This window comes from Acanthaster planci, linkage group LG08, assembly GCF_054643075.1.
Source record: "Acanthaster planci isolate LZ-2023a linkage group LG08, COTS_SCS, whole genome shotgun sequence".
In the NCBI taxonomy this organism is placed as follows: Eukaryota; Metazoa; Echinodermata; class Asteroidea; order Valvatida; family Acanthasteridae; genus Acanthaster; species Acanthaster planci.
This window is the reverse complement of record NC_141784.1, coordinates 15,982,350-16,008,110: the sequence shown is the minus strand read 5'-3', so window position 1 is coordinate 16,008,110 and position 25,761 is coordinate 15,982,350. Positions and strand designations below refer to the sequence as shown.

The window sequence follows — 25,761 nt, the reverse complement described above, 5'->3', positions numbered from 1 at the left end:
CAAAAAGACTTCGGAAATCTGTGTATTGTTTATTGTTTATTTAAAAACATTGAATTTTCGCAGCCCAGAGGATGAATTACATTTGAATTTACAAAAAATAAATGAAACAAAAAACATACATCAATATAATTATGTTATTACAACATTACTATAAATTATATCTTATATTTTATTACATTAATAACAATATTACTTCATTTAATTGTACAATTACAAAGGAAGGCATAAACATGGGGAAAATTTTTTTTGGACAATGTGGGTTGGGAAAAGACTGTCAATTTAGTGGAAAAAGATATATTTTTAAAAGTTATGGGGAATTCTCAGGTATCATCCTTACAGTGACACTGCTGTTGTACTGTCCAGTGATACTGCAAATATGGAGTTAATGCATTTACATATATACATATCAGCTTTGCTGCAGTATGTGTAACTGGATTTGGAAAATTGCAGATATCTGGAATATCCCCCGTGTCTGCAAGGCATCATGTTCAGTGTAGGGCAAATGGGTCCTGCTTATTTTTTTCCACTTTTCCTATTCAATTAAATTTTTATCTTGAGCAGTTCTTCAGATAGAGAATTTGACATTGCACATTTTTAAATTCGGAAAAATCCATGCCGCGATTTTAAGATAAATTCAGATTTACACACCTAATGTTGCAAAATGAGGTAAAATGATCTTTTTTACACACGTCCCATGAATTTATTTTCCTTTTGAAAAGTGTGGGTTCAGCAATGATATCACTTAGATTTCAATACTTCAGATATGATAACTGTGGTGATACTATACTGCCAACTTTTCTAGAGCTACATGCATCATTTACGCTGAACATACTGATAGCCATTGTCAAATGGTTTGAGGTAGCAGTCTACTCAGGCCCTCTACTAAGGTGGAGATAGTTAGGGTTAAAGTGTGTGGAGTCTGTGGTCCACACAAGGTTTTGGGAAAACAGCTTTAGAGCCCTTTCGAGGTCAGGTTTATTTGTTGCAAAATGAGAGGAACAGTCAAGAAAATCAACACTCTTGTTTAATATAGAGTTCAAGAAAAGTTCAAGAAAAATGAGTATTTTGATTATTTTCTTTACTAAAAGAAATGTCCACATATGCCAAGTAACACCAACATGAGAGCGTGTGTGTCAGACAGTTGATGTTATCGTTGTTGCTATGTGGTTATTCCATATTTTATGGTTTTCCTCAAGCACTTTCAGTTATTTGGAGTCCTTATTTACATGGTTGCACTGTAAACTCCAGTCAGTCTTCCCTTTCCAATCCCATTTAGGAATCCTTGGTATGCACTTACGTAATTGTCCTTTAGCTTCTCAGGCTTGCCACATTGGGCATTGAGGAGCATCGAACTCAGTTGGGTCTGAGCTTACAACCAACTCACATCACATCATCCAATTGCTGCAGCCACGTTTAGTATTGCTTTATTAACCACTACCAGCCGGGGACTCCGAAATCGGAGCCGTATGGTTTATATGTGTGGCCGGGGTCTCTGAACCCGGACAAAGGAAACAGGGCCCTGTAACAAAAGACCGTACTCCAAACAAAAGACCAGGCTGCTGGGCATTACCGGCATTTTTCACTCTCAAAAGTGGTGATAATCCAGCGTTATTTTGAAACCGTATACCAGGGTTTTGGGTATTTAGAGCAAGCGGATTACCACCGGGGACAAAAGCTCTCCACAGCGGTGCTGTGTGGCGATGAGCCACACAGCACCGCTCATTTCAATTTTGGTGCACCACTGGCCGATGGTGTTAATGTCAGACAGGAAGGAAAGTTCATGATGGTAAGAACTGATGGGCTGATAAATAAGGGTATCATCGGCAAAAAGCAGGCACTTGGCTGACACTTTTCGGGATATATCATTGATGAATAAATTGAATATAAGAGGGCCAAGCACACTTCCTTGGGGGACACCAGAAGTTACAGGTGACCAAGATGAAATGGAGCCATGATACATGACACGTTGCATACGTCCAGTCAGAAATAATTTTAACCAATTCCACGTTTCACCGTGAATGCTGCATGCAAGCCTTTTCAGTACAATGTGATGAGGCATAGTCTTGAATGCCTGACTGAGGTCAAGACAGGCAATGTCAATTCGTGGCGGTTGCCGCTTATCCATGATTGTGGCCCAATCGTGAAATGCATTTGTTAGCCGAGTCACACATAATCTGCGGGCTGTGAAACCGTGTTGATTATTGTTCCCAAGGCAAAAGGATGACACATGATCACTGATACTATCTACTCCTGCCTTTTCAATGACCTTACAAATAATTGGGGTAAGAGTGATTGGACGAATGTTGGATAACTTCCATCCCTTGGGGAGAGTACCTTGTGCAAGTGAGGAGTTCATCAGACATAACAATGGTGGCGCTATGGATGATGCAGTAGCTCGAAGAACTACAGGCGAGATGCCATCGAGACCTGGAGCTTTGTGAGGGTTGACATTCAGGAGTGATTTGATCAGGAAACCTAGGTTGACTCGAATTGGAGGCAGTTCAGGAATGTGAAGAGCACATAGTGGTGGTGTTGCTGGACAGTTAACAGGAGACTGCACTGATGAAATGAGTTTGTTAAATGCTTCAGCGATGTCACCTGGCTTGTGGATTGGCTTTTCACCTTGACAAAAGGCTGGAGGACATTTGGATTTCCTTTGGTCTCTCACGAAGCACCAAAAATTTCACTTGTTGTCTGTTGTTGCAAATAATCCATCAACATAGTTATTGTAAGCTGATTTTGTTGTGTATTTAACTTTGTTCTGAATGATCTTGTACTTAAGCCATGCTTGCTCACAGCCAGAGGTTTTAGCTTTCTTGAATAGTTTATGCTTCAGGTAGATGAGCTTTTTGAGTTCTGGCGATATCCATGGTGAGATCTTTGACCGTCTACACTGTTTACGACATATAATGTCATGAATGGATACTTCAAGGATATCTATGAAACCGTCCCAGGAAGCCTCTAAGTCTTCGTCATTCATGAAAGCACCCCAGGGTGCTAGGCGCAAAACAGTTTCCAGGTGAGACATATCCGCTTTACTGTACTACAGAAATGAGCGGATGACTGTGAGCTGAGGAGGGGTTTTGATGGCCGTGAATGACAAAAAACTGTGTGATGGTCACTGCAAACTGGATTCTTCGTAGATTGCACAGCCAAGAATTTTTCAGGCCCGTTGGTGAAAATGAGGTCAATTGTAGATCTTATGGCTGTAGACTTGTTTGAGGAACAAGTTACTTCATCAACTAGTTGATGCAGCCCTAGAGAGTCAGTAAGATGTTATAAGTTGGCAGCAGGTGCAGAATCTGGCCAGTTGGTGTTGAAGTCACTAGCTAATATGAGTCCTTCATACTGAGGAAGATCCAACTGAACGGTATCACAAGCATCTTACAGAGACTGAAGGAAGGCATGGCCAGAGTTAGGCTGACGATAAACAACCCTGACTATCCACTTCGAGTGCCTTATGATAATGGATAGCCAAACCAGTTCAATGTCTTTGTAATCATGGTGTTCGAGCTGCATTGGCAGTAACATGTCATTGACAAGTGCCATGACACCACTCCCTTTGCCATAGCGATCCCGTTGAATGGTTGAGTACACCGGCAGGCAAAAAAGAAAATGTCATCATCGGCTGACATCCAGGTTTCCATGACACATACAATGTCTACAGGGTTGAGTTCAAAGTATGCTTGCAGGTCATGTTGCTTGTTGTGTATACTATGAGAATTGATAAGCAATCCAGAAATGTTACTCCGTGTGTTCTTCAAAGGGACCTGAACACTAGGGTGGACATCAGGGGCAAACAGTTGTGATACATATATGTTGTGATCAGTTGAGTCACTGTAGTCACTGTAGATATCTTGAAATGATGCCTCACTACATGTAGAGAAGGGCAATATACTGTGGTACAGTTGGGACAGAACCAGTCAGTTGTGCTGGCAATGAGTGCTGAGCACTGAGAGATGGTCAGATCTGGAATACACTTCTGATGCCAGTTCTTATCGCAATCTTCACACAACAAGGATCTCTGATTTCCTTTTACTGGTTGACAGCAGCCTCCACATGGATCCCTGACTGGACCTGGGTTTGGTTCTATGTCCCCAGAAACAGTCAGTGGAAGATTGAATGTGGCAGTAGAGTTTGAATAATAAGCGATAGGGGTCCCGCCAAACTTACTACTTTTGGAAGTATTGAGGTTAAGATGAAGAGTCAGCCATCTTGAGGTGTATAAGAGCTTCATACACACGTAGTGCACTGATAGGCGAGGACAATGGACATTTGGTTCTGCACTGCGGACACAATGAGTATGCTCATGCGTGCTACACTGTACACTGTATACGGCTTGGCTCACGGATGGAAGATACAGAAGATCTTGATGAAAAACACCATAAATATCAGCAACCAGGGGTAAGTTTCCTTGGTGACAGCAATCAGTTTGATAAGTGATGAATTCTCTATCTGTTGGTATATAATTTGGCTTACTCTGAAGGCTGGTGAAGGTGGAAATTAGTGCGAAAATGAGAGCACAACTGGAGACCTGCCAGCTGGTCGCCATCTTCTTATTGCATACCTGTTCACCTCACTGTGTGTATTGGTGATTCGTCACCCTGGGAATGATTGTAAGTTTATAATTATTGAGAGCTCCTGAATTTCCTTCCCCACATTAAGTGTGGGTCGGGTCTACTAGAGAATACCTACCCACACAGCCACTACAGTCGACTCTCGTTAATACAAGGGCCTTGGGACTTTCTAAATTAGCTCGTATTATCCGGACCTCGTCTTACGCGAAAGCTGCTGTCCTGTTTGTCACATGTGTAACCAATCGACCCCATCGTTAAGCGTACATCATGTACAACTTCCTGTACATAAATGTAGGCCTACATGTACTTGTATGCACATACGTGTGGTTTGGAATTTAATTTCAAAACAGTTTATGTTTATGAAAGTGAGAAGTAACTGTACTTTTCATGAATAAAGACTTAAAATAAAGAACAATAACATGATACAAGAACGGAGAAACGGGTGGAGTTGGAGGATGCATGGTTGGAGCGATATCGTTTTACGTCCCCAGCACGCCGCGATGAGATCGTCATACAACGCAAGCACGTAAGTACATTAACATTTTAGCTGGTAACCAACATCAGTGCTGTGACTGTTGCACAAAAAGGGCAAGAACCACTTATTGGTGGTGTGGATCGGCCAGTAGAGGGCTTCACTTGGTAAGTGAAAACTGCAGTGCTTTACTGCTGTACACAATCAATTATGGAAGCGCCTTTCCGAATTCAATGGATTGACTGAGTGACAAGCCTTTAAAAACGCTTAAAAACAAAAAAGACGGATAACAATACATTTGCACGCAGTTGGGGCACCCAAAATGCTCGTCTTAAACAGAATCTCGTAACACGCGAGCACGTCTTATGGATTTTTTTTCTCATAGGAATGTGCATGATTCAGTCGGGACTGGCAAATATACTCGTCTTAACCAGAGTCTCGTCTTACCTGAGCTCGTATTACCGAGAGTCGACTGTATATATGCAAATTTCCTAGGTGCCTATTATTCATTTGCTAAAAAGATTTGATAACCATGGTGCACCCAGACCTCCCACAATGCAACACAACCTCACCGCCATGACCCGACCCACACGTAATGTGAGGAAGGAGTCTACGACGCTCTACCTACCCAAACAGTCACTACATATGCAGAGCAGCACCAGTATAGGTGGGGAGTTTGCAACAACACATGTGATGCCAAGAATACACACTCACATATAATCAAGGAAGAGTGTATAGAGTGTTGGACTGACTTTGAAACCAATGTGTATGGCAGCTAAGGTTGAACTGCAGATATGAGTTGTTGATGCTTCTTAGCTCTGAATGAAAGAAGTGCATAAGGAAGTCTGTTATAACACTCATAGGAGCATTAGCTGGAGCCAAAGCCTGATTGTCGAAGCACATAACACAATGCTAAAAATCTGCTGTCACAAATTCAAAAGGTGGGCATATGACGTCCCATGTGGCCATGGCTGTAGTGTTGCTATGAAGTCCCGCCGAACCGGAAGATTGTTGGAAGTTGAACATTGTTCGAAGAAGTGAAGGGATCGATGTAAGGCGGCTCTGTCATCCCAGGGAGAGTGCACCCCCCTTGTCCTTTCCATTGATGTGGCTTTGGTTGGCAGTACGAAAGAGGAGGCAACAAAGCTACAAGATGTACTGAAAGACGGAGATGACATTATCATTCAGAGCCCCTAGCATGACTGTAGTGAGGTCTGGACGGAAAGGAGAACTCTCGTTTCACATCCCAGGAATTTACCTTGATAAGAGGGAAAGAAATGAAATAGGTCTGAGACAGAGACAAAGAGTTCATGTAACCTAGATAAAGTTGGTTTCAGTCTTTACCAAGCAAGGAGTTCCTATTGGAAGGCTTACAAAGTCAGAAGCATAAGTTGTCTTTAGCGACAGTGTATAACACTAAAATATGCAGAAGGGTGTTGAAGGCATTCATGTCAAATTGAAGGTAAGCCGTGTCCCGTACCCAACATGGATGCCGGTGCACTGACTGCGACAGAAGACTTGGATCATTTTCATGCATGCGTGAGAAACAAATGGCCAGCGTAGAGGAGTCAGGCTACATGACGTTTGCGACACGGATAACTGAAGGAGGAGCATCCATAGGAGCTCACTCCAAGAAGAGAACTCATTGTATTACGTGTTATACTTGACTGGAAAAAAATTGCCAATAATTTAAACTCATGGAAAGGATCTCCACAAAAATTGTACAAAGAATTAATTACTGAATGAATTTATTTCAGTGAAAGCCTGTGACACCATCACAACAAATCAGTTGGCTCACAGCAGGCCTACCTTTTGATGGACCTCGTAACAGTCACAGCAATAAGATTTTGGAAACGCCCACTTTGAAGTAAACATGCACTCAGACAGTGTGCGGCATGGTAAGGCCGCATGGCAGAATCTGTGGTGACATGGAGCTACGTAAGTGGGGCTATCGAATGGTCGTTCTGCAGATCACAGGGTTGTATGTGGTGAGCAGCAGTGGAAATAATTCGCAAAATTTCTTCCAGAGGGCCCCTTGGGGAAACAACGGATTACAGGGTGCCAAGGGAAGTGTAAAACCTAACGTCTTGAAGATCATTAGGTTTGGATGCCTGGGGATGCGGACTGCAGAGACACAGTTGTAGCTCTGTATCACGATGACAAATTCACCAGGTAGGAGCTAAAAGAGACAGGAAGACTGCCCAGAAAATGGGTGCCCGGAGATGAAGTCTTGAATGCTGGTGGGTTTAGGCCCGTAGCAGTCATTAGAGGTCACCAGGTAAGGCATGGACTCACTTCCCCGTGGTCTGGGCAGGCCTTCTAATGGCAGGGAGAGCCGCCCCAGAAGGCTGTTAAGGAGACTCGGGACTGGGTCCACGTACTGATGGCGTATTCACCGAGGCAAAGATCCGGGAAGTTGGCCTGGAAAGTGGTACTGTCTGAATTACGTCTGGATACCTAAGCCGCAGATACACGTCGGGGGCTGGGTGGTATCTGTATGTAACGGCCGCCTAGAAAGGTGGTGCCGTGGCTCACGTTCATTTGAGAAGGGAGCCCGATGGACTATCACGATACGTGTGCAATCGAAGACAGATAAGACAAGCATTGATAATACAAGGTCATATTTATAACCAGGAAATTTTTGTTTGTTTTTGTAAAGTTCCAAATGCCACTTTTACCTGAACCTTGTTTTGGAGGATATATAATATGTTTTGACAGATTTCTGTTATGTAGACCATAGACAACCAGAATCTGCATGTTGACCTATGATGACATTTAGGCGTTTTGAGATACATGTATACATGTAGGTGAAAATGTCCTTCAACTATTTTGATCAAAAATGCAAATGATGTACAACTTTTTACAACTATTGGTCGTGCTGTTTGGAACATTTAATACAAAATTTAAGTTTTATTATGGATTTTTACTTAAAACACAATTACTTGCACGAATAAAAACCAAAACCTAATTAACTTTACATTATTATTGAAAAAAAAAACAAAATTTTTGGTTGAATTGATACCACTTTCTCTGGCCTTCTAACATCTAAGCAATCTGGTAATAAGTTTATACGTTACAGCTAAGACCTGCATAGGTCGTTTCTGATCATATTTGTTCAGTACAACATGCTGAATGTACGTGTATTTGTTTAGCAATTTTAAGTAGTATAACTTTAACCACTACCTGCTGGGTGGATTTCTCTTGAGTGGGATGAAATGGCGGGACCTTTTTAAGATTTTCCATTTTCAAAATTCTTCGAAAATTCATGTGTTCATTTACTGCATGTTTACACCCACATGAATGACTCTCTGGTGGCTACTCTAATCTGTCAGGCAACCTTCATTGACGCCCAAGTATTCAGCCCAGGCCTGCAGCCCTGTAAAAGAGAGCCCAGAATTGTGTTGTGTTGCATAATTTCCTTTGTTCCAGTGAATGCCAGTAGCATCTTTTCATACTCTTTCTGGATTAGCGAACAGTGATGCTGTGTCGCTCATCAATGAGGCCCTGTAGCACTTTTGTCCGTGGTGCTGATCTGCGGGTGCGCTATGCCCAAAGCAGTGGTATACTGTTTCAAAACAGTGGTGTATTACCTTTGAAAAATGGAAGTTGAAAAATGATGGCAATTCCCAGCAGCAGGTCCTTTGTTCCGGGTACAGTCTTTTGTTACACAGGCCAGCTCTTTTGTCCAGAACCGGGCACCCCGGCTCTGCGTATAAACACACGGTGCCCAAAACCGGGCTTCCCGGTAGGAAGTGGTTTAGTCTATTTCAGCCCTACTTTATGCGCTTTGTCAGGTCTTGTTGCTTATTTCCACTGGAAAGTGTGATAGTGGTACTTTTTAATCATTATGCAGTAAAAAATAATGCTAAATCCTACCTGCATTTTTTCATCATATCTCATATTTCAGTTTCAGAAATGCCCAAAAGAAGTGAATCAGGGACAGAATTTTTTCCAATTTTGTTTGCATTACTTAATGTGCACAATATGCACAAATAAACCAAACCTTCACTTTCAGGATTTTTTGGGGGGGGTGGAGATGGTGGTATAGTACTGGTTGTTTTGGCAACTTTGATGCAGACAATGGATAACATTTGCATTAGTAAACATGACATGGCCAAATCAGTTGAATACAGCATAGCGGTGTATAAAAACACATCACTAGCCATGCTAGGGGTCCAGAACTGCCAAAGACAGAAAAGCTCAGAAGTCTGTGTTGCCATTAAAGTGATAGTACATGGAGTCATTGCAACCCCATAGGGCGATGCAGAGGGGTTTACCTTTCAACATACACTAACCCAAAGAGACTTTCCCAAATTTAACGGATGCAATACCATGCTTAATTGAAAACAAGGTCAAGAAATCTAGGCTTATTGCCACTTGTTATTGAACTGAAAATTATAACATAGGGGAGCCTCACTTCATATTTGTAGTTTAATGTTAGAATTGATTTGAACTTGTTTATGCACCAACCACTCCCCTATGTTTGTTTTTAACCAGTGCATGTATGTATTGATAAACTATCAAGAAAACAGTAATAATCAATAACACAAATTGCCCAACCCTGACAAGGTGTCATCATTCAAATTTTTCAAAAATATGACCTCCTTATCCAGAATATGCAAAGAAACATTACATATCCAACAAAACACAGTTCACCCCTCTGGCTGCCAGACAGTGTTCCACTGAAGTTGCCTTGGAAATGTTCTTTCGGAAGGCCCTACATAACGGAAGGCGACAAGGAGACGCATACTAAAAGGCACGAACATTTACTGAGAGATGTTCCATAGTGCGGGTTATCTAAAATGTTTGCAATAGGGGGGAAAAACAAATAAATAACATAAAATGTTTGTCAGGGGAACTGGTTCAATTTCAGATTTAGGTACAAATTTTTACAAACCAAACTGTTACTTTAAGTTTTAATCTAAAACTTCCCATGGGAACATCTTCCAGATCAAAGGTTAGTTCATTTTCACTATTGGGGTCAAGTTCATCTGATTCACTTCCATTTGAATTAAAATTGGAATTAGTCAGAAAGGTCTTGTTCACCAAGATCTTGAAAAAAATCTCCAATAACTTTGAGAATCTTCCAAAATTCTTTAAGCCCACACAGTTCAGCATTGTCAACAATTCCTGAAACCCTCTCCTCATGATCGTGGCAATAAGACTCAGAATCAATGACCACAAATAACCAATATTGAATAAAACCACACAAACGTTTTCTTCTTTATTTGCAATTTTCACAACCTTGTACAAAAAAAGTCAGCTAAGGTTTAACTCAAAACATGATACGGACCACCTCACAAACAGAGGTTTGGATAACAGTGTCATTTCACCCAACAATAAAAATGTTTCATATTGGCCCTTGCTTTAAGACAGTATAAGCCAATACAACATTGCCATTTCAGTCACATGAGGTATGTTCTTAACCTGGTTGAGATGCTACTTACATCTGAGCCATAGTTTAATGGCAAAAACAGAATCTCCCACCAGTTAAAAATGCAATATTTGGAAAGATGAGCATCTTATCATTCCATTGATACAAGACATACATCAGTCCAACAATGGAACTAAAGTCGCAATGAGTCAAAGTCAAATATAAGCTATTGTTTGTCCAGATAAGCTGAGCAGCAAAGATAAAAGCCTCAAAACTGCCCTTGGTATAACTTCTGGGGCTTTGTGGCTGGGTTTAAAACAAGGGCAAAATAGATGTTTAGGTAATGCTCATACTTTAAGTGCCTCATCTCAAAATGTCATTTTTCAACTTAAGCCTGGTTTAGTGGTGATGGGTCACACATATAACACTTCTATCCTCAATTTTGACTAAATTTAAATCTATGCTGTGTCAGAATTTTCAAATGCTATGGAAATTTGAAACCACAAATATGGAATTTTCCAGGTATTTCATCCCCGAAATGTCTTGACAGGATTTTTACTCCTACCCTGTGTTTTTTGTACAAATGTATTGAGTACTGTTACAGCTTCATTATGGTTGCTGGACCTGCTTCATGGCACAATTCTGGCATGTCATTAGTTTATCAATAGTCCATTCCTGTAGTTATACAGATGAGATTCCTGCTGCTGTTCTCAACAAGGGGCTGAACTGATTTGAGTTTCATATCCATATATCACCAATGCAAATGCATTTTGTTCATTTTACACTGTGCGCTGCAGATGATCTGAAGTTATAGAATTATTAACATCAAGATATTATACCAACGTAATAATACTGGGAATTTTATTAGTGGAACATTTATCATTCATTGTAATTTGCCACAAACACCAATGTACACCAGTCAGGAGCACATGAGCAATGCACACTGCGGTAAAAGATGTACAAGTACCTACAATGTACATTGCCTTGATCTGTCTGTACGTGTTGCATTGTATTAGCGTGACTAGGCTGTAGCTATGCCGTTACTACATAAATTTATGTATGTTCCTGCAAGATGTGCCATGGAGGACAGTGAAGCGGCACTTGTTCACATCGTTTCCCAGTGTTAAATTCGCCTTTTTTTTTAAACTACGTCAACTTCGCTTTTAGGGAGTTATGGCAACAGTTATGGTTGTCTCCAAGGAAGAAGTTTCTCTCTCATTCAAAAGATGAAATCCGAAATGTCCATTTTTTCAATAGGACAGCATCAGCATGAAGAAAATGTAACCAGGTTGAGTTTTCGTATTCCTTACTCTTACCCGACACCGGTTCCTGCTAATTTTTCTTCTGTTCTTGGTCACACTCCACCTTTCTGTACATGTACGCTGTAGTGCAGGTACTGTGCGCGGCGGCGCTTCTTTCTCGATCACTTGAGCACAAATATTTATAGCGCCCTCTAGTGATACACAAAACTTTTTTTTGTCACTGCACGCATCTCCAAAATTTAAGAATGTCGTTCTTTTGTTTAAATTGAATACCGGGCATTCTTGGGTGTCAGCTGCGTATTGGACATTCTTGGGCGTCGTTGAGTTTACTTGTAAAGTGACGCAATAGCACAAGGCTGATTTCGATCCAGCTACCGCACGTCGACCTGTTTGCTCGTGCATCTACACAAATTTTGTGCAGCACTTGCTATCATCCTACTGACTACGTCAAGTGTGACCGGGTGGCTCCACTAATAACACTCTGGGTGAAGTTTTTTTTTATATATCTTGTAACTATACCCTTTGTGCATAGAACAAAATACAGTACATATGAGACAGAAAACTCAAAACAAAAAAAAAACCACTTCACCCAGAGTTTTATTAGTGGAGCCACCCGGTCACAAAAATATGGAAAATTCTGTGGAGTAGTTTGGGGAATTCTACACTGCATCAGAAGGAGAGAGAGTTTCAGATGTTACCAATATGACCAACGACAGAAATTGACAGCTTACTGGAAGATTTCTTCAGAAATATTACCAAAAACAATGGTTAATTTCTACTTATTATTTAATTTAGATGAACTTGCTCCACTAAATATGTTGTTGCCGAATTCAATTTCAGTGAAATGGGTCACTCTGCAATGGAGTATACATGTATTTCACTTTAACACTGTTCCCTGCATTCGTAAAATCTAATACCATGGTAGTAAAAAAGAAACTGTAACCCACTGTGATGAGGTCACGGAGGATGCATATGGCACCTGAAGCAATGCTGAGGGTGTATGTATATATGTACACGTCTAAAATTTTGTAAAGTTTAAAATAAAAATGTGTGTGCGTCTTAATTTGGTAGGTCAATTAACTCTGCCTTTCCCAACATAACAGGTAATTGCAGTACCTGTACATGTATGCCATTACTGATCCATTGTTATGCATGATTTTGATAGAATACCGGTATAAAAAAAATAAAAAGCAGCTTGATGTATGAGTAAAACGATTGGGGTTACACCATGGATCAATCTTTTTCTTGAGTATGTGTGGTTATGAGAAGAATCGGGAATAACTCGACGTTTCAGTCCTGAAGACGGACAGAGTACACTGAAATGTCGAGTTATTCTCCAGTTCTTCTCAGAACCCCACATACTCAAGAAAGAGATTGATCCATGGTTTAACCTCAATCGTTTTTACTCATATAGTTCTCTCACCATGAAACCTTCAAGTTTTATCAGCTTGATGTACTTCTCAGATGAGAGCTGGCCATGGTGTCAACCTTATCAAATATGGGATGGCGTCTTGTACTTGCGAAGTGGTGATGATAAGAAATAGTTTTATGAAAAACAAATTTCCCAATATCATGAGCATTAGGGCTGCAGCTACTCAAGCTACGTAAGAAAAGCATTAGAAGTACTCACAGTGCCCTCCATCCAAAGTCCCAATGTGGTTGGAGACTGCATACAGGTAGTATGATTTGTTTGGTTTGGGACCCCTTGTGTAAGGTGACATGTCCATGTTATGCAGTGGGAAATCTACCACTGTCTGCAGCTTCTGACGCCACATTCCTTCATAGTAAAATCTAAAAATGAAGATATTAATGCAAGGCATGTCTTTACCACATTCATTTATTAAAACTGGTCCTTAAATATTTCACTGAATTTCACCTCAAAACATGACTAACTTTTAAAACAATAATATATCCAGTGTTTATCGAAAATTCTAGAAGATAAGCAAAACATCTACAGGCTTTCTAAATGAGAAACACGCATGAAAAGTAGCATAAAATGCAACTACAGGTCCATGTGTGATGATCCTAGATGTTGGACTTTCCTGGAATCAAGTGTTCTTTTTTTCAGTACTTTGTAATGTGATCAAATTGTCAGAATTACTTGCAATTACTATAAGAATTCTGCAATTACTACATGTATTTACATCAAAACCAAAATTCACAAATCTTTGTCAAGGCTAACGTCAGTATTCACTAGCCAAGGTGGTTCATCACCACTAACGAGTTACCAACAGCTAAGAACAAAATATTTATCACTCAGAAAGCGGCATGCTGGCAAACTAAAACTGAACTGAGTCACTACAGGTCTATGGGGATAATACTATGGCTGCTACAGTTTCATTGATGTGGTAACGTATAAATGGTTGCTCATGGATATTTTTTATGAATCACGGATAATGAAGTACATACTCCTCATCTTTAGTGCAGAGTTTTTTAGGATGATGTATTAATTGTTATACAATTTGTGGAGGCTGGGGTCAGCAGGATCAGCATGCTGGTGGGAAATTGGTATGCCACAATTCCAATTAAATCGGAATGGTTGGCAAGTATGACAGTAATGTGATTGGCTGCCAATGAAATAACAATATTCATATGTGTCAGTTGGACTCGTTGTAGCTGTTCCTGCGCGAGCGGAAGGAGTGACTAACAAGCTCCTCTATAACTCGTGGTACATACAAAGAGCTAATGATTTTCCGCAATTGCGGAAAACAGATGGAATTTGCGGAATCAACACCTTGAAGAATCTGTTACTTGAAATGGTACCCCCAATTCCCCTGTAAAGGACTGTAAATGTGAAAACAAAACAAATTCCCGACCATAACAGTACCAAAAATAAATGCCCACCCAACAATTATTAAATGATCGCTATTAATGAACAGATTATGTCGCAAAAAAGCTAAATTTAACCGCCCCACTCCGGTATTTGGGTACTGGTTCGGCCGACACCAATGCTCAGCCAGCCAGCCCAGTGGCAGTGGGCCTGCAGGCACAGCGCGACATGACATGGCGCACACATTGTCTGTTGACGCGTGCACTGTACATAGGAGTAGACTAGCTGTGAAATGAAGGCACAATGAGGTTCATACTTGCATGCTTAGAAGTATATTACATATTCACATGAACGCCTAGAGTCAAGGCTAATAGCACATGGCGAGACGATCAAACCATGCCAGAGAAACGGAAAATAAAATGTATTTTCCTGGATTATATCAAACCTAGTGAGCTTGGTATACTATAGCTGAATAGGCCCTTGGAAGTATCCAAGTTTCACTCACAAATATGCATTTAGAGGCCAAGATTTAATGTCCAAATTTTGTCGCACAACCACTGAATAAAAATGGCGGTTGAATTGATGTCTGGAAACGGCTATAGCATGCAAAACCTATTCAATTATGCAACCGCACACGTATGCGACTGAGTATGGGGATTAACACATGAATCTGTCGTTGATTATTCTTAGACAGTTCCTAGAAAGTTTTGGGCGATGGCGCAGCAGGAAATTATGGCAGGACTATTTGACATATTTTTCTTTAATTTCTTTAATTTTTACAAACGAAAAATAAAAGAGTGTTGCAACAGTATAGTACAGACTATTTTTGAGCAGATTTTTTCTTTGCTTGTTTGGGAAGTTAGGTTGAGTAGACAATTGTATTTCATTCCCATTTGCATGTGTTTTACTTTTATGATTTGACACATGTATCAGCTATTTGATTAAACCTTTCCTCTGTGGTTAAGAAATTGTTGCCAAGTTTTTTGCAGGGGCATGCCAGTTGTTTTAACAAAGCTTGGTACATCATCTGTGGACAAAATGGCATCAGCTAATAAAAAAACCCGGCAACAGGCCCCACTGGTACATGTAAATGCATCAGAACGGGCAAAGCAGTTCACTGAAGATTTCTAAGCAGGTGGGGGAATCTTCTTCTGCAAATACTGTGATCACAGTGTGGATTTTACAAGGGTGGACACTGTGAAAGATCACTTGCAGAGTAAGAAACTCATCAAGAACAAAACTTCAATGCAAAGCAGCTGCAGAAGCAAAATCAAGTGCTACAGCTCATGGGGAGCCTTCAGTGAAGCAACAGGTCACTTTGACCGCAGTCATGCAATGTAAGAATCTTCGAGAGGAATTCATCCTTGACTTTGTCAGACTTTGTAAAATGGCAGACATTCCCCTGGAAAAGGTTGAAAAGATGCGGCCATTCGTGATGAAGCATTGCGAACAGGGAGGAACACTTCCACAGGCACAAACACTTCACAACCTCTATGTGCCCAGACAGTTTAAGGTGCATTTTGAAGCTCTGCGGCATCTTGTGCAAGGATCCAAAGTGTCTATCATTGCCGATGAGACGACAAGATATTCTCCTTCAAGAAAAGCCATTAGGTGAGCAGGAAGTGATCGCTAAGTCCTTCAAGAAGGTTTTCCAGGCAGCTTTTGACAAGCTAGAGGGGCACTTGATGGAGCACTAAGCATTCCCAAAATACAAGGCTGCAAGAGTCTTTGACCCATGACAACGTGGATCTGTGCCACATGACATATCGGACTACCAGAGAATTCCAGGATTTGCTGATCCCTCCCCTGAAATCATGGAGGAATGGTTGATATACATGAATGTCAATCCTGATGACATACCCCAACCACTGAACATTCCCAACTTCTGGAACTCTATGACAGGAAGGTTCCTTAAACTATCAGAAATTGCTTTGGAAGCCATCTGGATGGCAGTGTAAGGGTTGATGTTGAGCGCAGCTTCTCACAGTACAAACACCTGCTGAATGAGAGAAGAGAAAGCCTCACCCACAGCAACACCAAAATGATGGCTATGATGTACTTCAATGGTGATATTGAGGGTCAGCTGAGGTCATAAATCCTAAATTGGGACCTCCGAACTGTAAGGATTACGTACAGTTGGCACAAGTTTAGCAGTGACACAAGGTAAGGTGTAATTCTGGTTCTACTTGTCAAAAACCCTTCACATTTAGTGAAGTTAAATTGTACAGCTCAAATGGGGTTAAAATACATTTGCATGCATTGTAAACTTCATCTCTTTCATTAATTGATTTTTTAGCTATTTATTGATTTATTGCTTAGTAACTAGATGAAACAGAGTTTTTAATTCCTGAAACGGAATTCAAGGATTTGCGAAACGGAAAACACCTGTTTTTGAAACAGAAAATCACTGGCTCTAAATACATTTCATTGTAAATTTGTGGCTTGAAGTAAGGTTAGTAAAGTTTCACTTTCTCTGATAAAGGGCTTCGCGACAACTGGTGCGGGGCGCGCAACATTCTTCATGTGTCATGGCTTCATTGTTAAACCTATTTTTACATTGGTTGTTGCTTCACGGTTCATCAGCACACACAAAGGCGCAGACACAATGGAACCTCAGCGGTCAGCATTGGCGCATCAGTTGTGGGGAGACTGTTGCACCAATCTGTTCATCTGCTATTCTTTCACAATGCATTGGTGAATGCAGCGCCCATGGATCTGCAGAAGATGTTTCAAGACTACAGCAAAAAGGAGTCGCGGACTGCCCTGAGAAAGGAACACCACGGCAGGATATTATTTGTGCTGCCCGTGATTTAACAGTCCCACCAACAGCCAAAGTGGCAGATGGTGGAGATGCGTCAGTTGTGGGGGTATCAACGGCTTCATCAGGCATTGAGTGAGAGTTGACAGTGACCAGGGAATGGGACACCAGGGCATATATGCCCATGCTGCTGGCAATTCAACGGTCAAAACGGTAGCCCAGGCAGAGGGTGGTGATGCATCTGTTGGGAGAACACCAATGGCTTTGTCAGCTCCACCCATTGTTTACAGATCATTAATCCACAGCTAATCAGTGTAAACAACAGCCATGGAGCCAGAGGAGAAGGTTCTTGAAATCAAAACATGGGAGTCATAGAGTAACCAGGGAATGGGATACCAGGGCATGAAAATGTCCATACTGCTAGTGGTTCGATGGTTGAGACGTTAACCTAATCAAAAAGTGGTAGCGTGCTAGTTGAAGTGGCACCAACGGGAACGTGGGATTCTTCGATCAGTGCAGCAGAAAAATGTGCTGATATCAGACAAGCTGCAGGTGTCAACCATTCATTGACTGCATTTAACGACAGAATCAGTAATTAACTGTCCTTGAGTGCAGCTAATAAACAAAACAAACTTCGCTTTGCTGATATCTGGCAAACATCAGTGCTGCTGAAAACATTCCCCCAAGGTGGCGCTACATCTGGTGTCCAACCAGGACAGCTAACTGCAAGTATGCCTGCAGTAGTTGCAGAAATGGTAGCTCAACCAACAGAGGGGTGGTCTCACCCACTCATGAGACCTGACAGGTAAAATGGCACAACATCATACCACTGACACTTTGTAATGAACGCAATATTAACAGATGGGGGAGATAGAGAAAGTGGAATATCTTGCAGTGTCAGTAGGTCTAGCCCAGCAGGGTTTGCCAGATGGCAGGACAAGATTAACATACATATATAGCGACTTGGTCAATACTCTGAGAGCAAGATTTGAACCTGATGAACATTAAGAATTACACAGGGTGCAACTGAAAAACAGGAACCAGAAGAGTGGTGATACACTTTCAAAGCTGGCACAAGAAGTCTGTCTTCTTATTGACAAGACTTTTGGTGATCTTCCAACCGCTGGGGTGGCAAGCCAACAGTCACTAAATCTAGTGTGCAAGTTTTCTAGGCCAATGAGGCATTACTTAATAGTGGAAATAAGGTCCACTACGAATGGTGACATTCACAATGACATTCTGCTTGGACTCGAAATCTTAAGCAAACAAAACTTCATCACTGACATTGGGAGATGTCTCCAGCATGACAATTTAGAAATCCCTTTCAGAAACAGCACTGGACAACAGCAGAGCTGCCAAATTACTTTGAAAAATACTGTCTCGATTCCTCCATTGTCGGGGATGATTGTAGAAGGTAACATGGAGCAACATGACTGGGAAGCTAGTCATTGGATTGTAGAGCCAGTCCAGAATTTTGTAAAAAAGCGTAACATACTTGTCGCCCCAGCACTTGGTCTGACATGTCTTGGGTACCACTTTGCATCTTAAACCCCAGTGATGTCACAGTTGTCCAGTAAAAGGGAACAACAGCAGGGTTGTTTGAGACTATTGATGTCATTGGCCCTTCAATTTCCTGCGCAGGGGAAAGGACCCAAGAGATCGTTGGAGAGAGGGTTAAACAAGTTACGGCAGAGCAGAAGACAGAATTTCAAGAGATCCAACTCCCAGATGCTATGCAGGAAATGTCGCATCGTGTCTCAAGCAATCTGAGCAAGGAATGGAATGTCAGAATACAGAAGGCCAGATAGAAGAGTGGCCGGTGCCCAAAAACATACAGGAAGTGAGAAGTTTCCTTGGGCCTGGACTCGTACTACAGATTTGCTGCCAGCTTTGCAAAAGTAGCTAGACCTCTCCATAAGCTCATAGAGGACAAGGTATTCGTGTGGACACATGACTGTCAGCTGGCTTTCGACCAACTGAAACAGCAGCTAACAACTTACCAAGTGGACTGAAGCCACCTAGACCGTCACAGATGTCTTTACCAGGAAGTTTGTGTCTCAATTTGTTGTACTACGACAGGTACAGTTATTTATTTATCCAGGTATGCCCAACAGTTTACTAAAACTGGTTTTCATTGGAACACTGAAAACACTCATAAAAATGGTAGAAACCAAGGCGCTCCATGATGAAACAACAGTCTATACCTAACGAAACAGGAGAGAGGCTCTAGATCAGGTCTACTGGCTGATAATTCTGACAGGGACAAGGAGGATAGCACCGTAGGTATGGCTAGAGAAGCTCAGGGAGGTGACAACACGCAAGGATGTATAGTGGATGTCGATGAAGAGACGGGGATCCATCAGCTGCTCTCCTGCCAAATTCAAAGACTGATAGGCAAGAGGGAAGCGGCTGGAGATGTCGACCTCCTCAGTGTAACTGTGAATGGACCATTTAATGTACCAAGGCAACACATGTCAAGACAAATTTTTTATCTGATATCTTAAATCCCGTCTCATCTCCAGATGCCAAAAAAGAGCCAAAGCCTGGAACGCCAAGATTCTTTATGCCGTTGATCAGCCTCAACTGATGACATCACCTCCCTGTGATGAACAAACAGAGTGCTACAGGTGTTTCGAATGTGATAAGCTGTTTGGAGCTGAATCAGCAATGGCGAGGTACATGACAGAGCATCATCAACCACATGACCAGTTCCCCTGTTGGTTCTGTGACGCCATCTACAGCAGCTGAATGACCTGACCAGGCACATCCAGAGAGCCCATTCAGGCAGTCTTGCTGATGGGAACAAGTTACCAGCATCAGTCACCTCAAATGCCAAAGACACGCTACAGGCCAAAGGCTCTACGGTAACAGTAGTTTCAATTTAGCAAGAGGACCTTCACCCATAGATTTAATAAGTTTGAGAGACATAATTTAAAAAAAAAAAGGGAAAAGAACCTTCATTTCTGTTTAAAGGCAGTTCAAAAATAATTGAAATATTTACTGTGTTGAATGACAACATTCTCAGTTATTTCAAAAATATTGCTGGGTCCATCCGTAAGGTTGGGGCACAATTTGTAAAGGTGTCCTTGTTACAGCAGTAACTTTTACCACCTGTCATGACCTGTAGAGTAGGTCATTTAATCTGTAAAAATAACACACACCCATGCATTCAGCCTTGAAAGATGTATAACAATATCACTTTGGAATCCACATGCAGGGAAACAGCTGTTCATTTTTACGGAACTCGTGTAACAATTGACACCGTCACAAATTGTGCCCAAACCTCATGAAATGACCCTGCTGCGAGGTGTTTTCTGCAGAAAAGTGACCATTTGGGGCATTTTTTTGCATGTACCTTTTAAGATGAATCAGGAGAATACGAGGTAGCTTCCAGATGAGGATGATCTTAGCAGAATCCCTGTTGCTTTTACACTTGGAACAGTATATAGCATTATCTCCAGTCAACTTTTCCTCAGTTGAGAATTTCTGCAGACATTGCTAAAAATGAAAAATCAATAGCCATGGTTCCCATTAGACTGTAAAGATCTGTGATCTCAAAAACATAAGTTGTTGCATGTCAGAATTTTCATGTTTTCCCATAGGTTTTGTACACATTTTTTCACTTTGCACTTTTATTGATTTTACCTGTGCTTCACCTGGGGATTCCTATGAGAATTTCAGACACATTTTCATTTACAGATAGTTTCAAGAAATTGATTCAATCTTTTTTTTCCAAAAAGATAAAGATGAAACAAGAAAATTCTGAAACAGCTCTGTGGTTGTTCACAACCACGTCCCTCTAGTTGGCTTTTTGCGAAAAGGCATTCTTTTTGTTCTTTTTTTTTTAGGGGCTTTTCGGCACTTTGCGAGAAAGGTATTCTTTTTGTTCTTTTTTTTTTAGGGGCTTTTCGGCACTTTGCGAGAAAGGTATTCTTTTTGTCCTTTTTTTTTTAGGGGCTTTTCGGCACTTTGCGAGAAAGGTATTCTTTTTGTCCTTTTTTTTTTAGGGGCTTTTCGGCACTTTGCGAGAAAGGTATTCTTTTTGTTCTTTTTTTTTTTGGCTTTTCCACAAGTTGTGGAAAAGGCATTATTTTTGTCAACATTTTTTTCTTTTTCTTCTTCTCCTCCTTGTTCTTCCGTCAAAACCCTGTTCGTTTTGTACAGGGTTTTTCTGCACGCCACTTTAGTCCCTTTGCAAGTTCGTATCTTCATCAAAGTTACCTCAAGCAAAGACCCAATGGCACAGATGTGCCGCAAAGGATGACGTCATCATCTGATTTTTTATTGAATTTAGAGTATTTAGTTTTCCCTATAGGTTTTGCACGTTTTTTAAAAAAAGCCGGACATTTACTGATGTGACTGATTATATATTAGGTGTATACTCTTCGTCCAACAGCTAGAGAGGGTCTGTCAAGAAAATTGTGTTCATGGCGTCATCTGGTGTCACGTGACAGGGCATTTAATTTGCAAACTTGGAAGCCCTCTATCTCCTGAAGTAAGAATCCCATTGAGATGAATCTTTACAGATATCTAGAAGGAAATGTGTGATACACAAAAATTAACATCATGGGATGATGACGTAATTAATTTTAAAGTTATGTGCATTAACCACTTCATGCCGGGGCATTTTTCAATGCTGATGATGCTAGGCCGGCATGACTATCATTTTTTCCGTTTTCAAAATCCTTCAAAAATTCATCATTTCATGTAACGGTCGTATATAGCCGGTGTTAGTCTGCTGGGATATAGTTTTTTTTTCAAATTATCTACTTATGAAGTCAGTGGCAAAGTTTGTCCGAATCGCCTGAAAATTGATGTAGATGACCGTCTTTACCCAGTCAACACATGTGTGAAGTTTGTTACAATAAAAACTTCTTTTATTATTCGAAATTCGGCAAAAAATCAACCGTAAGCGATAAAAACTTGAATTGTGCACGAGATGCATAATGGTGTACTTTTTCACACACGTGAAGCGCCACCGACAAAAACCCCCTAGAATATAAACTGCCCACTCGAAAATCCCATTGGCATGCTGTGCATATGCTTGTGTTTTTTTTCTCCTTTTTCTTCTTGTTTTGTACACATTTTTTGTTGCCGTAACTTAAGTGCTTTTGCCACTTTCGATCTTCATCAAACTTATACCAATGACAAACCCTTATGCACAGATGGTCCTAGAAACATTATGTCATGATGACGTCATCAAGTGATTTATTATCGATTTTTAAATTTTTAATTTAGCCCGTTGACTTTGTACACATTTTCAAGGCGTTTTTTTCAAACTTAGTAATCGCTGATGGTCGTCAAACTTACAGCAAGCACTAACTATAAAACGAAGATAATTCTGAAATATTTACGTCATGATGACGTCATCAAGTGACTTATTATTAAATTTTGAATATTTTATTATTCCGTTGAATTTATCAAAATCCATATAAAATCAACTGTGGTCTCCTGCAACATTCTGTTTGCAGCAAGTGGCAGGATAAAATGTGGTATTGAATTCATCTCGTTTGGTTCAAATCATGTTACCCTTCCGGTCGAAAACGGAAGTGGTCTTATTGTTTAAAAGTGGTAACAGTTATCAAGTTGTTTCCAACCGTGTTAGTCTGTTCGGGCATAGTATTCTTCAAATCATTTACTGATGATGTCACCTAATTGTCGCGCGCCTTCTCGCAACAGATTAAAAATTCCGAAAAATGAATTTTAAATGGATGTCTGTGGTGAAGTTTGTCCGTAAGAGCGTGAGATGTCCAGGAGATGACAGTTAACACATTGAAGTCAGCTGCATGAAGTGCATAACTGGTGTACTTTGTCACACACATGAATCGCCGTCGACAAAACCCCCTAAAATATAAATTGGCAACTCAAAAATCCCATTTGCATGCTGTGCATATGCTACTGTGTATGTGTGGACGCGCAATATCTGCCTGTAACATAGCCCCTTAACAACTTCAGATCTTCGTCAAACTTGCACCAATGAAGGACCCTTATGCATGGTCCTAAAAGATTGACGTCATGATGACATCATCAAGTGATTTATCATTGACTTTTTCAATATTTATTTCAGCCCCATTGACTTTTAGCCCAGCTAGAGAGGGTCCAAGAACAACATTGTCATAATGACGTTATACGGTGTCGGCTGACATAACATGAACCCCTGCTCAACGGGAATTTCTTTCCAAAAGCCGACTCCAAGAAATCCAGCCGCGCTTGGCCACGAAGGCCACCTGCCAAACCGCAAATTCTCGGTTTGTGGCCCAGCATGCTCTGCACGCTTTAAATTACACGGTGAAAAGGGTGATTGTTCAGTGGCATGCAGCTCTACTCAACCTTCCAGATTCCTGTTGCCTCTTTTCAAAGTGGGGACTATTGTGAAGCTGGTGATTATGATGCAAACTTGGTCTTTTCATTTCTGGGCTACAAAGACAATTACCATATACACAAGAGCCAGGGTCTGCCTTCTTTCACCGTGTTCGCTCAAGCAAGGGCCGAGAATAATAGCAGAAAAGTTGGCTGAGGATCTCAATTTTTACGGCATGTCTTAACGCGTCCCGGCGTGAAGGGGTTAAAGGAACAACCTTCAAAGCATTTTATCTCCTGCAAGCATGTCTGCTTTGGTTGAAATTGACCTCATGTGATAATGACATCATCATGTGACCAGTCACGTGACATTAAAAGTGCACTCCTTCAAGCAATGTATCTTGAAAAGTACTTGTCTGGTTGGGTTCAAACCTTGCATTTATCTTGAAAGGCAAGGGCTTCGGACGAATAATGACCTGATATGATAATGACGTCATCAGAAGACAAGTCACGTGACATTAAAGGTGCACTCTTCAAAGCACTATATCTCGTGAAGTACATATTTGATTGGCTTAAAACCTAGAATAGGGAAATGATTTGGAAAATCAATGCCAACATGTCATGTACAAAATTTTAAAATCCTCAGATGGACTGTACCTGTAGTGTGCAGCGGCTGGATGAAGGAATAGGCAATGACAGGTACATAAATGCCTCAAACTTGACAGATGAATGACCACAAGACAAGCAGCGAACCATGGACTTAAACTGCCCTTGGAACAATGTCACAATGATGGACTGGTTGAGTTTTTGGTGGTATTTCCAAGAGATGTCAGCAGCTACATGGTCTGGAAACTTCTCCAAATCCTCTTCTTTTAAGTACTCTCGCTTCTTAACCTTATGCAAATGAATGTAAGTAAAACTGAACCTAGATTATTTGAATGAGTAACAGCTGTACTTTAAAAACTCAATGTGTTTGTCATGTCTGAGTGAATGAATAATTCTCAAATGTACCAAAGGTAGTCATCAGCTTAGCTTATCTGCTGCATGTATGCTTACTGAGCAAAAGAAATCAGCTTGTTTCATCTATATACCGACTTCAACAGCATAATTAAATATCATTCACCTCACAACCATAGCACTTCACAGTTGTGCCCAACCTACATAAGGCGCCAAGTCAAAATAGAAACGGTTCACCAAGCGGGAAATGATTGCCCTTAATCCCCTTTCAAACCATTGCCCGATTCAACTGCAAGTGGGCAATGATTGCAAGAGAGCGTTTCCCGAAAAGGAGTTGGCTATGCAGCAACCTCTTTGATGCATACCACCATTTCCCCCACCTTGGTACAAAAGCCCTGACTCCCAGCTTACCATGAATGGTTATTGTGCATCGGCTTTGTAGTGTAAATTGGGCCAGTTCATCCACAGGCTTAGCACAGCTTATTCAGAAGGGGAAGCAATTAATCTCTTAACAAAAGACTAACTCCATCAGAGTCAACAGGCCTATGTGCATCACTAAGTCTCGTGTCACTGAATTAAGATCTGTAGTTTTCTTTCCCAACATCTAGCACTGTCAGGCAGTGATTTCCACATCACAGATTTGTCAATAAAGTAAATGGAGAACGTTATAGATGCAACAATCACAGGACTTCAAAATCAATCTAAAAAGTGAAATAAGAAAAATCGACTAATGTTGGTAAGGGTAGTGTGGCAAACTGAAGGAAAAAAATCCATATCCATGTAAACGGTAGTATAAACCCATCCCCAACCCCCCCCAAATTGTTGACTTATCAATGGGCTGGGGTCCCAGCTGTTGATAAACAGCTCTAATGACTCAACCACCAGCCACTATGGAGTGTAATCCTTAAAGCTCTCTATTGTTAGAAAACATCACCCAGGAGTGGTGTTCATCAAACCACAGGCATTTAGCTAGTGACTCCCTATCATTGCCCGCTTTACTCTGAAGCGGGTAAGGAGCTTATCGTTTATGTATTGTTTCCCACTTCATGAACCATTTCTATTTTGATTTGGTGCCTAACCTATTTTACTTTGTACTGTAGGACCTCTCTTAACCACTTCATGCCGGGGCATTTTTCAATGTTGATGATGCTGGGCCGGCATGACTATCATCTTTTCTGTTTTTAAAATCCTTCAAAAATTCATCATTTCATTTAACGGTCGTTTATAGCCGCACCAAGTAATCTTTAGGCACTACTCTAAGTTGACAGGTGACCTTCACTGACACCCAAGT

At 41.0% G+C, this 25,761-nt stretch overlaps 1 protein-coding gene across 4 annotated transcripts in view; it reads right to left on the bottom strand.

Moving 5' to 3' along the window:
- The window catches only part of LOC110979996 (ubiquitin carboxyl-terminal hydrolase 8-like), a 148,445-nt gene that overhangs the window by 30,637 nt on the left and 92,047 nt on the right, over positions 1-25,761 (bottom strand). For all 4 annotated transcript variants that reach the window (XM_087140218.1, XM_087140217.1, XM_087140216.1 and 1 more), the window contains exons 15-17: positions 24,171-24,407; positions 20,569-20,711; positions 13,316-13,476 (exon numbers count right to left, since the gene is read on the bottom strand). In XM_087140218.1, the coding sequence (XP_086996344.1) occupies positions 13,316-13,476; positions 20,569-20,711; positions 24,171-24,407 (541 nt within the window). The remainder of the gene's footprint in view (positions 1-13,315; positions 13,477-20,568; positions 20,712-24,170; positions 24,408-25,761) is intronic.